Source organism: Danio aesculapii, chromosome 1, assembly GCF_903798145.1.
Source record: "Danio aesculapii chromosome 1, fDanAes4.1, whole genome shotgun sequence".
NCBI classification, from domain to species: domain Eukaryota; kingdom Metazoa; phylum Chordata; class Actinopteri; order Cypriniformes; family Danionidae; genus Danio; species Danio aesculapii.
Genome location: NC_079435.1, coordinates 9822765 through 9834779, shown reverse-complemented (window position 1 = coordinate 9834779; position 12015 = coordinate 9822765). Strand labels below are relative to the sequence as shown.

Here is a 12015-nt window from a genome sequence, read left to right as displayed (position 1 = left end):
GTTGAAGGTAATGACTTAATTAAATACCTCATTACTTCAACTTAAATGGAGTAAGTTCACAGTACTCACATAGATTAGTTTTTTAACTGAAATGGTTTGTTGCAATCGGTTTCCTCAAATGGTTTGAGTTGCCATAACTTATTTGGTTTTACAGTACTCAAATTGCTTCGTTTACTCAAATGGATTAAGTTCACAGTACTCATTAGGATAAGTTTTTGAACTTAAATGGTTTGTTGCAATCGTTTTCCTCAAACAGTTTGAGTTGCCTTAACTTTTGGAGTTTTACAGTGTAGTTAATCGTCTTTAAATCTTAATTGCGAAACACTCAGAATTGAGAAAAGTAAAGTTTAGACCAAATATTTCAATGAAATTGCTCAAAAATATTGCTAATCTCCCTGTTTAACATGAGAAATATGAGTAATTTCAACTATTTCCAAACGTTTTGGATGGAAAACACCACAGTAAACTCAATCTTTATATAAATCTTTGATGCACTTTACAAACAAATCAAATCCCAACATTTCAAAATCTGACATCATTAAAAACCGCAAACTTGGAAAAAACATTCGTACTTGAAGAGAGTTTAAGTTCTTGAGGAAAACATTAAGATGACGCCCCCTGCTGGAACTTCAGGAGTGTTTATAAAGTCAAACCAAGCCAAATATGCATCCTCAAATCTTCAAGTGTGTTATTAGATTGTTGCCAGCACACACTGATTCCTGTGAAACACATAAAGAAGAGACACACAGCACAGAAACTCCCGATCACAAGTGCTTTTCATTATACTCAAATCAAGGTGCAGAATTAAACTCATCAAGAAAACATTTGAGTGTGCATAGAAATCCTCTGAATTTCATCTGCGGCTCAGAGAAAATTGCTCCAGGTCAAAAGTGAAGTCAAGAAGTCAAGAAGACTGAAAATTCACTTCTGTGTCTGTGGTAGAAGCGCGTGTTGTCATACGGCGGTTGTGTCTCCGTACTCGCGGTTCCAGCGCACATACTGATCCAGGGTCTGAGGACTGACGCTCCGCTTGATCCGCTTTAAAGATTCCAGGAAATCAGAGAAGCGAATGTCACGCATCTGCAAACACACACACAGACGTGAGGAGAAACTGCACATGCTAGAGGAGTGTTTTCCCAACCATGTTCCTGAAGGCACACCAACACTACATTTCTTGGATGTCTCCCTTATCTGACCCATTCATTTCAGGTTTTGGAGTCTCTAGTTATGCTCTGAGTTGATTTAGGTGTGTTTGATTAGGGAGCGCTTGAAAGCATGTACTGTTGGTGTGCCTTCAGGAACAGGGCTTGGAAACACTGCTAGAGGCTGAGTTCAAAGTTTGTGTGACGTCAAAATTTACAACGTTAATTTTACTAGCGCACATTGTTATTCTTCTGTTGAAGAATTAATATGTGCAAGTTAATCCACTGATAATCAATGTTTGTTTTGGTAATCTTCAATCAAAGTCTGAGCATTAGCTTCTGCGTTTGGACAGCCGGATCTTCTGTGATGATGTCAGTTTGATGCTGCAGACACAATATTCCTAGCCACGCCCCTCTTACTGTTAGTTTTCTATGAGGGAATGATGCGCAATAGAAAGCCCCGCCCAATATTCTGTTTCCATTGGAAGTATGCCAACATACTGAAATAAAAGTCTCAGCAATTTCCAGTTTGTGCAAACTTTAAAAAAATCGTTAGCCTTCATTTTGTCAGAAACTACATGTAAAATAGAAATACAATAAGTATCAGGATCTGCGTTTCAGTCCACCTATTTTAAGAGCATTTTGGAATATCACATTAAAAAAACCTTAGATGGAAACGCCAAGATCCGCATACATTTTAAAATTCTGCTGAGAAGGTTAAACTTTTTATAAGATAAGAAAGAATGTGCATAAACTATGATGGAAGCGCATTTACTGAATAAATTCCAGAATGCGCATCAAAAAAGTCAGGTGATTTTGCATCAACAGATCATTTATCTTTATTTATAAGACCAATTTAAGGCTGATTTGAACCATTTTCTAACTCAAAGCAAAGGAATATGATAGAAGGAATACTTTCCATACTAAAATGAGTTTGTCCTAACCAACACCTGAAATGTATGTTTTAGATACAGCTTCTATTTCTTACAGGTGAACACAGGGTTAAAATGTAACCTGCTCAACTAATGTTTACGTTTGTAATATTTGTATTATTTACTAATGAATAAATACCAGTCCAATCATGTGGAACTCTGAATCTGCGCCTCATTTCGGAGGCTGCTACTGTACACTGGAGGTCACATTTCGGTCATGGGCGCACACTTTGAGAGCCTTCCTGACTGAATGAATGAAATACGCTGTTTTCCACCAAGGCAACTCGGGGTGCTGAAATATAATTGGCTAATCTGGCAGTGGGTGGGTTAAATGACCAACACAAAGACAGACGTTCCGGCCCGATAACGCACATTTTCAAAGCAGAATATCTGACTTCAGCATTGTTTTTCAGATAAACAAGGATTTTCACTTAACATGTTTCTGTATTAAATGCAAACATATTGTGGTATTTTAATGTTTTAGAAGAGTCAATAACTTTTATATCTCAGACAGGCCACTTGATTGCTCTTGAGATAGAGATTTGTCAACTAAATCGAGCGGAGATGATTCTAAAAGGATATAAGACATTGCGTTTCGTCTACATGTTCTAAGATGCCAGTTTATCAGGAAGTGATGATTTTGTTTTCTTGGACTCAAACGGTGCTTTATTTGAGAATGTTTTATATTTCAGTTTTATATGATATTTCAGTTTTGCATATAACTTTAATTGGATGCAAACATGGCTAGTTTGTGCTTAGTGCTAATGTTACATGATTGCCACATGACAATACCATGCGTGTTAATCTTTCACACTGACTATAGTTAATTAGCATTTTTCATTCAATTTGACAAAAAATTTGGCATGTCACTTACACCAGCATGTTGATGCACTTCCAACTGAAACGGAATATTGAGTAGGGGGCGGGGCTTTCTATTTGCACATCATTACCTCATAGCAAACTAATGGTAAAAGGGGCATGGCTATGAATATTGCGTCTGAAGCGTCAAACTGACATCATCGAAGAAGATTCGCCACTTCAAACGCTGAAGCAAATGTTCGGATTTTGATTGAAGATTACCAAAACAAACTTTATTTTTTATCAGTGGATTAACTTGCACTGACTAATTGTCCACCTAAACCAGGGGCGCCGCTGGGGGTGGGGGGTAGGGTTTAAGTTAGGACGATTCTAAGGGCCCATACATTTAGGGGCCCCCAGAGACAGTTTGTCAAGGGTCCTACAACGCCCCTACACCCCCCCTTCCTTTCACTTGTATCCGTGTTCTCAACCGATCCCCCCCCCCCAGGTTTTATATATACTGGGAACCTATTTTATTATATTTTAAAAATCTGAAAGAATTCTCCAGCTGTTAAATAATCTGTCTTTATCTCGTCTTTAATGTAGTTTGTCCTACACACTTTTTCTTCCCCCTTTTAGTTGTCATTTGTTTTTTATTATTTATTTTTAAAAAATCCATCATCACCGTTATGTCATGACATGCATGGCTCTGTAATTATTGTATTTGATCCTAATCATTTTGTTAAACTGCCTTGGAATGTTCAGGTCTTGGGTTAAAACAAAAACAGAAAGAAGGAAACGGTTTACTGTGGTATTGTATGTACAAAAAAATATTTCCTTCAATAAAAAATTGTTCACTTAAAGAACAACAATGTGCGCTAGCAAAATAAACAGTCAATTTCACACCGACTTTAAAGTAAAACGTAAACAAATAGAGAGAAGAGTAAACGCTGTACCTCATTAGCTGACATGTTCCTCACCTGCTCCGGCTTCAGCTCTGTGATGAGGAAGAATTATCAGGCAAAATGTTCAACGCCGAAACCAAAAACTAATCTTTGAATAAACTCTCAACATCTGATTCAACACACCTCGTATGGGGCCGAGAGCAGCGTCTTTAGCCAGAGAGGTGAGATCACTGCCAGAGTAACCGTCGGTCATCCTTAAACAAACATAAAATGAAACTCACAAAATTACATGTAAAAGCCCACCGAACACACACAGAACACAGCAGAATGTGTTTTACCTGGCCAGCTGACTGAGCTCTTTCTGAGACAGAGGATTTCTGTGTTTACTGAGGAGATTCTTCAGCAGCTTCAGTCGAGTCTGACACAAACACACACACACACACACACACACACACACACACACACACAAACACACACACACACACACACACATGTGGTTTATAATAACATTATAAATATTAATGGACTTTAATCTTAAATGGACCTTTTCACAAGACTGTTATGAGACGTTTCGTTCATCAGCATCTTAAATCCTTCAAAATGTTTAATATTTAGATTAAAAAACATGAACATTTATATGTATTTATGTGTGTGTTACATCATCTTTGCATCAAGTTCCAAAAAACTAATTTCCGCTTATGCGAGACGTTTCTAATGCAGTGTCTATGAGGGTGGGACAGTACATTTGATGTTGTTCTCTCTTCTGGCTGCCGTCATTCGTCTCAGGGGGCTTTCACACCTGTGGATCGATTCTCTTGTTCCGAAACGGATAAAAATTATACAATGTTGCACTTTAATCTTCGGTTCGCTTTCACACGGCAAAGTTTCCAAATGGACCAAAAGAGCCGAAACAAGTCACGTGCGAGTAAATTCTCCTCACATTGGTCAGAGTTCCACGGTTTATTTTGCAGAGTCCCGCTCAGCTGTCATGCGTCTTTATTTTAATTTATGGCAATGAGCAATAAGACAATATAAGTGGAAAGCTGCAATTTCATTTTGAATGGTGACACCAACAGACATCGTCACCAGATATAAATCAGAGGTAAGACTTGCTCACATATAGCAGTTGGCTTATGCATTATAGGCTTTACATTATAGAGAGAAATAACAGATAAACCAAGACTGCTGTTCGGTCAATTTTCGGATCAACAGCTCTCGTTAATAGTTAAAATGCTTTCACTTTCGTATTTGACATGAAACGCACATTTAGCAATGATATCCTGCCTTAACGTTACTCATATATACGGCTTTATGAAGAGAGAATTATATGTCTATTACATATCCATAATACACTGTAATATAGCCTGGTTCAGATCGTTTTGCTTTCTCAATACAATCGATCCACTCCAGAGTTCGTTTCAATCGAGCCGAGACCACATCATTCAGGTGTTCTCGGACCGATTGTTTTGACGCGGATCAGAGCGCAATTGCTGGATTCACAAATGCCAAATGAACCACGCTAACTGGGGAAACGAGACACGTTCCAAAACTGAAGTCTAGGTGTGAAAGTACCCTCACACTGTTTTCCCCTTTTTCTGAAAGTCTTGATAACCCAATTGAGGAGTTTTTCTTTCATTATTTCAGCTAATAGGATTGTAAAAATTATTTGTAGTACTCTCCCTTTCAAGTTTACCCAACCATGATGACTTCAGCTGCTGAGAAACACGGGAACGTGGAAAAGATTCATAGTATTTTATGATCAACGAAATGCAAAGAGAGCCCTTTCAAAAATATGACCAACTTTTAAACTAGTTTGTATATAGACATTTTAATAATGATAAAAAAAAACTATAATAATTATTACATTTATATAGTGCATTTATATAGGGGGTCTCCTCATTCACCACCAGTGTGCAGCATCCACCTGGATTCTAGTCATATTGCGCCAGACCGCACACCACACACCAGCTGACTGGTGGAGAGGAGACAGAGTGATGAAGCCAATTATGATATGGGGATGGTTAGGAGACCATGATGGACAGAGGCCAGTGGGCAAATTTGGCCAGGATGCCGGGGTTAAACCCCTACTCTTTTTTTAAAGGACATCCTGGGATTTTTAATGACCACAGAGAGTCAGGACCTCCGAAAGATGGCGCTCACTGAGAAGTATAGAGTCCCCATCACTATAATGGGGCATTAGGACCCACACAGACCACAGATTGAGCTGGCCTCACTAACACCACTTCCAGCAGCAACCTATAGCTTTTCCATGTGGTCTCCCATCTAGATACTGACCAGGCGCAGCCCTGCTTAGCTTCAGTGGGCGACCATGTGAGATTTGTAGAGCTAGCTGCTGGCTAATTTACTTCCGTTCCCTGAATGATATCCACAGTGGAGAAACATTCATATTCTTCTATGTGATGAAGTGAAAGAGAAGCAATAATACCTCCTCTGTAGGTAAAGCCACGTAAATGCGTTTAGCAAATCTCCTGTGGAAGAAACAAACAAGCAGAACCATTAGTGAATGCAGAATTATTCAATATTTGTGAATAATAATACACATATAATGTAAAGAGAAAACAGAAATGCTACTTTCATATACCTCACACACCAATCAGACATATTTATTTCACAAGCTTTATATTTGGTTTTCATTTTTTTTTGTCAAAACTGATGGTTGCCATGTGCCCAAACAATTAATAATAAGCCAGTATGTAATGTGTTATGTGAAAATTTTTACATTTATATGTATTGCTGACTGAAAAGCAGCGAGTTAAAAAGCTTTGTGCTTGTGGGAAACTTTACCTCAGAACAGCCTCGTCCAGCTCTTGAGGCCTGTTAGTGGCTCCCATCACCAACACACGCTCATCTCCTCCTGACTGCACCTACGACACACACACACACACACACACACGCGCGCACACGCACACACACACGCGCACACACACACACACACAGACACAGACACAGACACAGACACACACATAAAGACACCGACACAGACACACGTATGCACACACACTTCAGTCACCTGTGATGGGAAGGCAGAAAAGATGTTTGATATAAACACACACAGACTCACTCCATCAAACTCGATGAGAAACTCAGTTTTGAGTCTTCTGCTGGCGTCGTGTTCGCCTTCCCTCCTCTCACACAGCAGACTGTCGATCTCATCTGCAATCAAATCACCATAAACAGACACACTTACACAACACATTTCAGTTTCTAAATGTTGAAAAACGAATTGCGAAATGACTCTAACGGCATAGTTTACACAGAAACATTCTTATATGAATTATTTCATAATTCAATAAATAAATGATAATTTTCCCATCTTTCTTTTAAAATCTTTAGATTTGGAGGCCGATAGCTGATAAATAAGCCCATAAAAATAAATATACAATTTTTAATCGTTCGTTGGGCCTCGCCGGGATGTCAGTCAGCGTCGGTCCAGCTAGTTGGTTTGGTTCTTTGGCCTGATTCAGCCTGTAGAATTGGCGGAGGGCCATCGGCTAAAGACACCTCTGATTGGTTATTCAGCAACGAATCAGAATGTGTGTGTGATTTATTGAAGTGACGTAGCAAGTAAACAATTCAAGTCAATTCAAGGCTGTAATTTCACTACATTTCTCAAACATGTGCAAACGATATGGATTATTAGATTATCAAACATATTTGCATGAGTGAATCCTTATGTGGTGAGTGACAAATACTGTGATAATGGTACCAAACACTGCTTTGTTTATGCTTTGCACGCACACGATGGAAGTTCCACGTTCCCATTGTAAAGGAGAAAATAACCTGCCCCCAACCCCCCCTACCCCCTCTCCTCCCGTGGTGCAGAAAGACACTCCGTCCCACACAGATGCAGAACGCACACTGTCGTTTCAGTCGGCTGTCATCTGTTTGGTGTGTTCCGGGGGCAGCTTTTTGGACCAGACGTGAGGCGACAACACAGGTTTCGTCTGCTTTAGTTGTTTGTTTATCAGCTTGGTGTGTACCGGCTCTTAGAGAACCCGTTTGTACTATAAATGCATAGCACACATGATGTGATACATGAAAAAATAAATAAATAAAAATGAAATTGTTTTGTGAAACAATCAATTATAATGTTGCCAAATAAAAACACCTAATGTGAGGCAGTTTTGGGGAAATGGACATATTTTATGTGTATTTTCAATTCACAGACCATATGAGCGGTAAAGCTGGACTGAATCTCAGTTCTTACCGATGAAGATAATCGACGGCTGCAGCTCTCGAGCGACCGCAAACAGAGCTCGAACCAGCTTCTCTCCCTCTCCCACCTGAACACACACCAGAAAACAGCATATAAATGACAGCAACAGTAATATGATAAACAACATTCCAACACAAATAAAAAGATGGATGTATTAATAACAGTAACATTCAGCAAACGAAAAATCACATGGACCAGCAGAAGAAACCTTTATAACTGCAAATAATAATATATTTATATATACACATGTATATATAGAACTTATTTAGCATAATAAAAGCAGCAATACACAAGTTGCAGCATTGAGGATTTAATCACAAAACCATTCGGCTGATTCACAACATGCTTGTTCTGACGCAGGGGAGAGATTATTGCATGCTAAAAAATTATAGATTAGAATGAAAGAGATACAGTCGTTTACAGATAACCTTCCGTTGGTTTGGTTGGCTATCATGGTAAGGACACACCATCTCTCTCTCTGATGCCTTTCAGAGTGAGAATGAACACACAACAGCATTAGTTACCTTGCTAACCATTTAATAAGTTAAGAATAGCATTAGCATTAGCATTAGCGAGAGATTAGCATGCTATGATAAAAATACTACAAGACAACCGGCCAGGCCAATGTTGGAAAAATGTATTTTCTGTTATTTTAGAGAACATCAAAATATATTTGCGTCATATCTGTGCGGCTTGGTCAAATCCAAAAATCCTCTTTTTATAGCTTTGAAGTGTTCGAAACACCTTGTGTTCAAGACACCTGCTGGTCAAAACCATGTGAATGCAAGAAAAACTTGTCAAAACATGGATTACAAATGGCTTTTTCAAACATATCGCGAAACTTAAAGTGAAAGTTTAACCTATAAATGCTCTTAGCCTATCATCTAATATCATTGAACAGTTTGTGTCTGAAAAATGTGTTCATTTAGATATCTTCAAGGATTATATATTGATTGCTCCATGGTGGGCTCTGCTAAGCAGGCCAACAAGACACTATTAACTCCTTTTAATTTTTTCAAACGTCTCATTAAAATGTCTACAAACTCGTAAAACTGATCTGAGATCAGGTAAAAACTGAAACCTGTTCATTAATTCACCACTAGGTAGCAATCTGAATGAAGTCAAGTAATTCTTATGTATATCATGGTATTATACAGATCGTCACCAAGCAAAGAACTATAACATATTCGAAACATTTTGAAACAGGAATTACGTAACGATGCATCGTTTACTGGAATCACATGACCTTGCCAATTTGATACGCACCACAAAACCACAGATTCGAAACCATTCATTCATTTACTTCGGCTTAGTCTCTTATTTATCAGTGGTTGCGACAGTGGAATGAACCGACAACTTTTCAGGCATATGTTTTACACAGCTGATGCCCTTCCAGCTGCAACCCAGTACTAGGAAACACCCATACACACTCATTCACACACACACACACACACACACACACACACACACACACACACACACACACACACACTCCAATTTAGAACTGAAATGTGAACCGGCGACCTTCTTGCTGTGAGCTGACAGTGCTAACCACAGTGCTAACCTGATTAGAAACCAAAGGTTGGTAATGTTTTTATGAAGCAAATGAAATTCATGAAATAAACCTTCTTCTCCGAAGAATTAAAGCAGATTAGTCAACTGTGTGCGATCTCTAAACAACATCTCATGAATACTCACATATTTGGAGGTGAGAGTGGCAGCGCTGATGTTGAAGAAAGTAGCATTAGATTCCATTGCAACCGCTTTCGCCTGCAACAAGATTAAGGAGTTCACTTATAGTTCTGAAAATGTACACAAATATACACAAATCCACAAATAAACATATTTCTGGAGTTTTACCAGCATGGTTTTCCCATTGCCAGGAGGGCCGAAGAGCAGGAGTCCTCTAGCTGGAGCCCGGAGACCAGTAAACAACTGAGGAGATCCACAATAAAGCCATTAACAACCTTTTCTTTTATATTGGTTGTAGCAGCATAACCAATACAATATTTTAGCTTAAAAGCAGATACATTTTTCACTGGCAATCATTTCACTTTTTTATACAATGTAAAGCAACAAAACACAATGTAATACATTAAATATACAAAGTAAATAATAACAATAACAATAAAGTGATAATGTAAACAATATTAGTAAAACAATTTGCACAATTCAGGGAAGGTCAAATATACACCTAATAGTCAAAGTCTATGCTAAATAATATGAAATCTTTGTTCTGAGTCTGAAGAGGTGATTGTGAGAGAAAGCTTACTGGTTATTAAATTAGAAAATGCCTAACATGCTGAATAAAACCATGCAGCAATTATTTTATGCTTCTATAAAATCTGGATGAAGTAACCTTACATATTAAGTCCAGATATTTCTGAATTCATTCATTTGAAGGTGAAGGGAAAATGTCATTTTCATTAAAAACCTTTATTCGAAGTTCCTCGCTAGTGGAACAATCTTCCCATTCCCACATGGACTGCTTGATTCACTAGTATTATTCAAACAACAACTAAAAACCCCACAACACACACACACACACACACACACACACAACCTCAAAACATTATGCAATTCACAGTTGAGTGGGCTTGACAAACCACCTGTAGAAAACATACTCTTTCATCTCTCTGACATTTTAGCCAACTCTTGCACAATTGCACTAGACACTTTCTTACAATCACACATCTAAAAAACCCTGCATTTATGAAGTGAGCTTTACACAGGTGAGTGGGCTTGACAAACCACCTGTAGAAACACTCTTTCACTCTAGAAAACACTCCTCCTTCCTAACTCTAGCACTTAATTCTCTGAGAACTAACAGGTATTTGTATAACTAGCACTTGTTGTGTGTATTGCCTCTACTTGTTGAATCACTGAATGCCTCTTTAATTGTAAGCCGCTTTAGACAAGTGTCTGCTAAATGACTAAACGAAGTAAAATTATAAATCCAACAATGCCAGTAATCCCAGTTTTGTAAAACATGTTCAATGGGTAAAACACTGTAGAAAATCTCTTATATGGGGTTTAAAGTGGTCATTCTGTTCATTTTATCCATCACAAATGAATATATTTGAATACAGAATGCGAATAACCCAGTAGTAGCTTGTCCTGCAGATGCTCATAACAGGTTTAGAGCAACTTGAGGGTGTGTAAATGAAGACAGATTTTTCATTTTGGATGAATTATCTCTGTAAGTCAGATTTGTTGGAAACAGGCTTAGATCTTTAATAACTCCAGCAGCTCGAGGCCGTACAGATGTTAAGAGATGTGAAAACAGACCTCTGGACGGAGAGCAGGCAGGATGACGATTTCCTGCAAAGCCTGCTTGGCCAAATCCTGTCCTGCTATATCATCAAACCTCACCACAGACCCGCTGAAACACACAAAACATCAGCTTCAATGTGAAAACTTTTTTTTCTGCCATCATATGTTTCTGATACTTGTTACATTATCTAATAGCAATTAACACTGTCATCACGGTTTCTCAAAGAGTCTTTAATGCTTGTTTTTTGGGGTAAAACTACTTTTTGAAAAAAATCGGGGTAAAAAAAAATTGTAAAAATATGAAGCAATTAACTTATTATATAATATAAATATTTAGAATACGCACCAAAACATTGATAATAAAAATATTCTATATTTAAATAACAGTCTAGTAGACAGCAGTTTAAAAACAATATTATAAGAGAGTATTACAAACAAAAAACATTAAGATTTGCATGAAAAAATAAAAAAATTATAATAATTTTATATATATATATATATATATATATATATATATATATATATATATATATACACACACGTGAACATGACTTTTTAATGAAACAATTCTAAAATTGAATTTTATTTTAATAAACTGAATATTTTAAGTTCATCAACTATTTTTATTAAATGAATAAATAAATCAATCCCACATAGTATCAAATTTTTATTTACAAGCACCAAAACAATAATGCCTTGTAATAAACTTCAATATGCACCCAAACCTA

At 37.6% G+C, this 12015-nt stretch overlaps 1 protein-coding gene across 2 annotated transcripts in view; it reads right to left on the bottom strand.

Annotated features, from left to right (window-relative positions):
* Positions 1 to 473: 473 nt before the first annotated feature.
* spast (spastin) overlaps positions 474 to 12015 on the bottom strand; it is a 32489-nt gene continuing 20947 nt past the window's right edge. For both annotated transcript variants that reach the window (XM_056456536.1, XM_056456537.1), the window contains 11 exons: positions 11303 to 11396; positions 9875 to 9949; positions 9713 to 9784; positions 8006 to 8081; positions 6860 to 6951; positions 6583 to 6662; positions 6224 to 6266; positions 4116 to 4195; positions 3961 to 4031; positions 3829 to 3869; positions 474 to 1080 (listed from right to left, as the gene is read on the bottom strand). In XM_056456536.1, coding sequence (XP_056312511.1) covers positions 955 to 1080; positions 3829 to 3869; positions 3961 to 4031; positions 4116 to 4195; positions 6224 to 6266; positions 6583 to 6662; positions 6860 to 6951; positions 8006 to 8081; positions 9713 to 9784; positions 9875 to 9949; positions 11303 to 11396 — 850 coding nt within the window. In that variant the 3' untranslated portion in view covers positions 474 to 954. The remainder of the gene's footprint in view (positions 1081 to 3828; positions 3870 to 3960; positions 4032 to 4115; positions 4196 to 6223; positions 6267 to 6582; positions 6663 to 6859; positions 6952 to 8005; positions 8082 to 9712; positions 9785 to 9874; positions 9950 to 11302; positions 11397 to 12015) is intronic.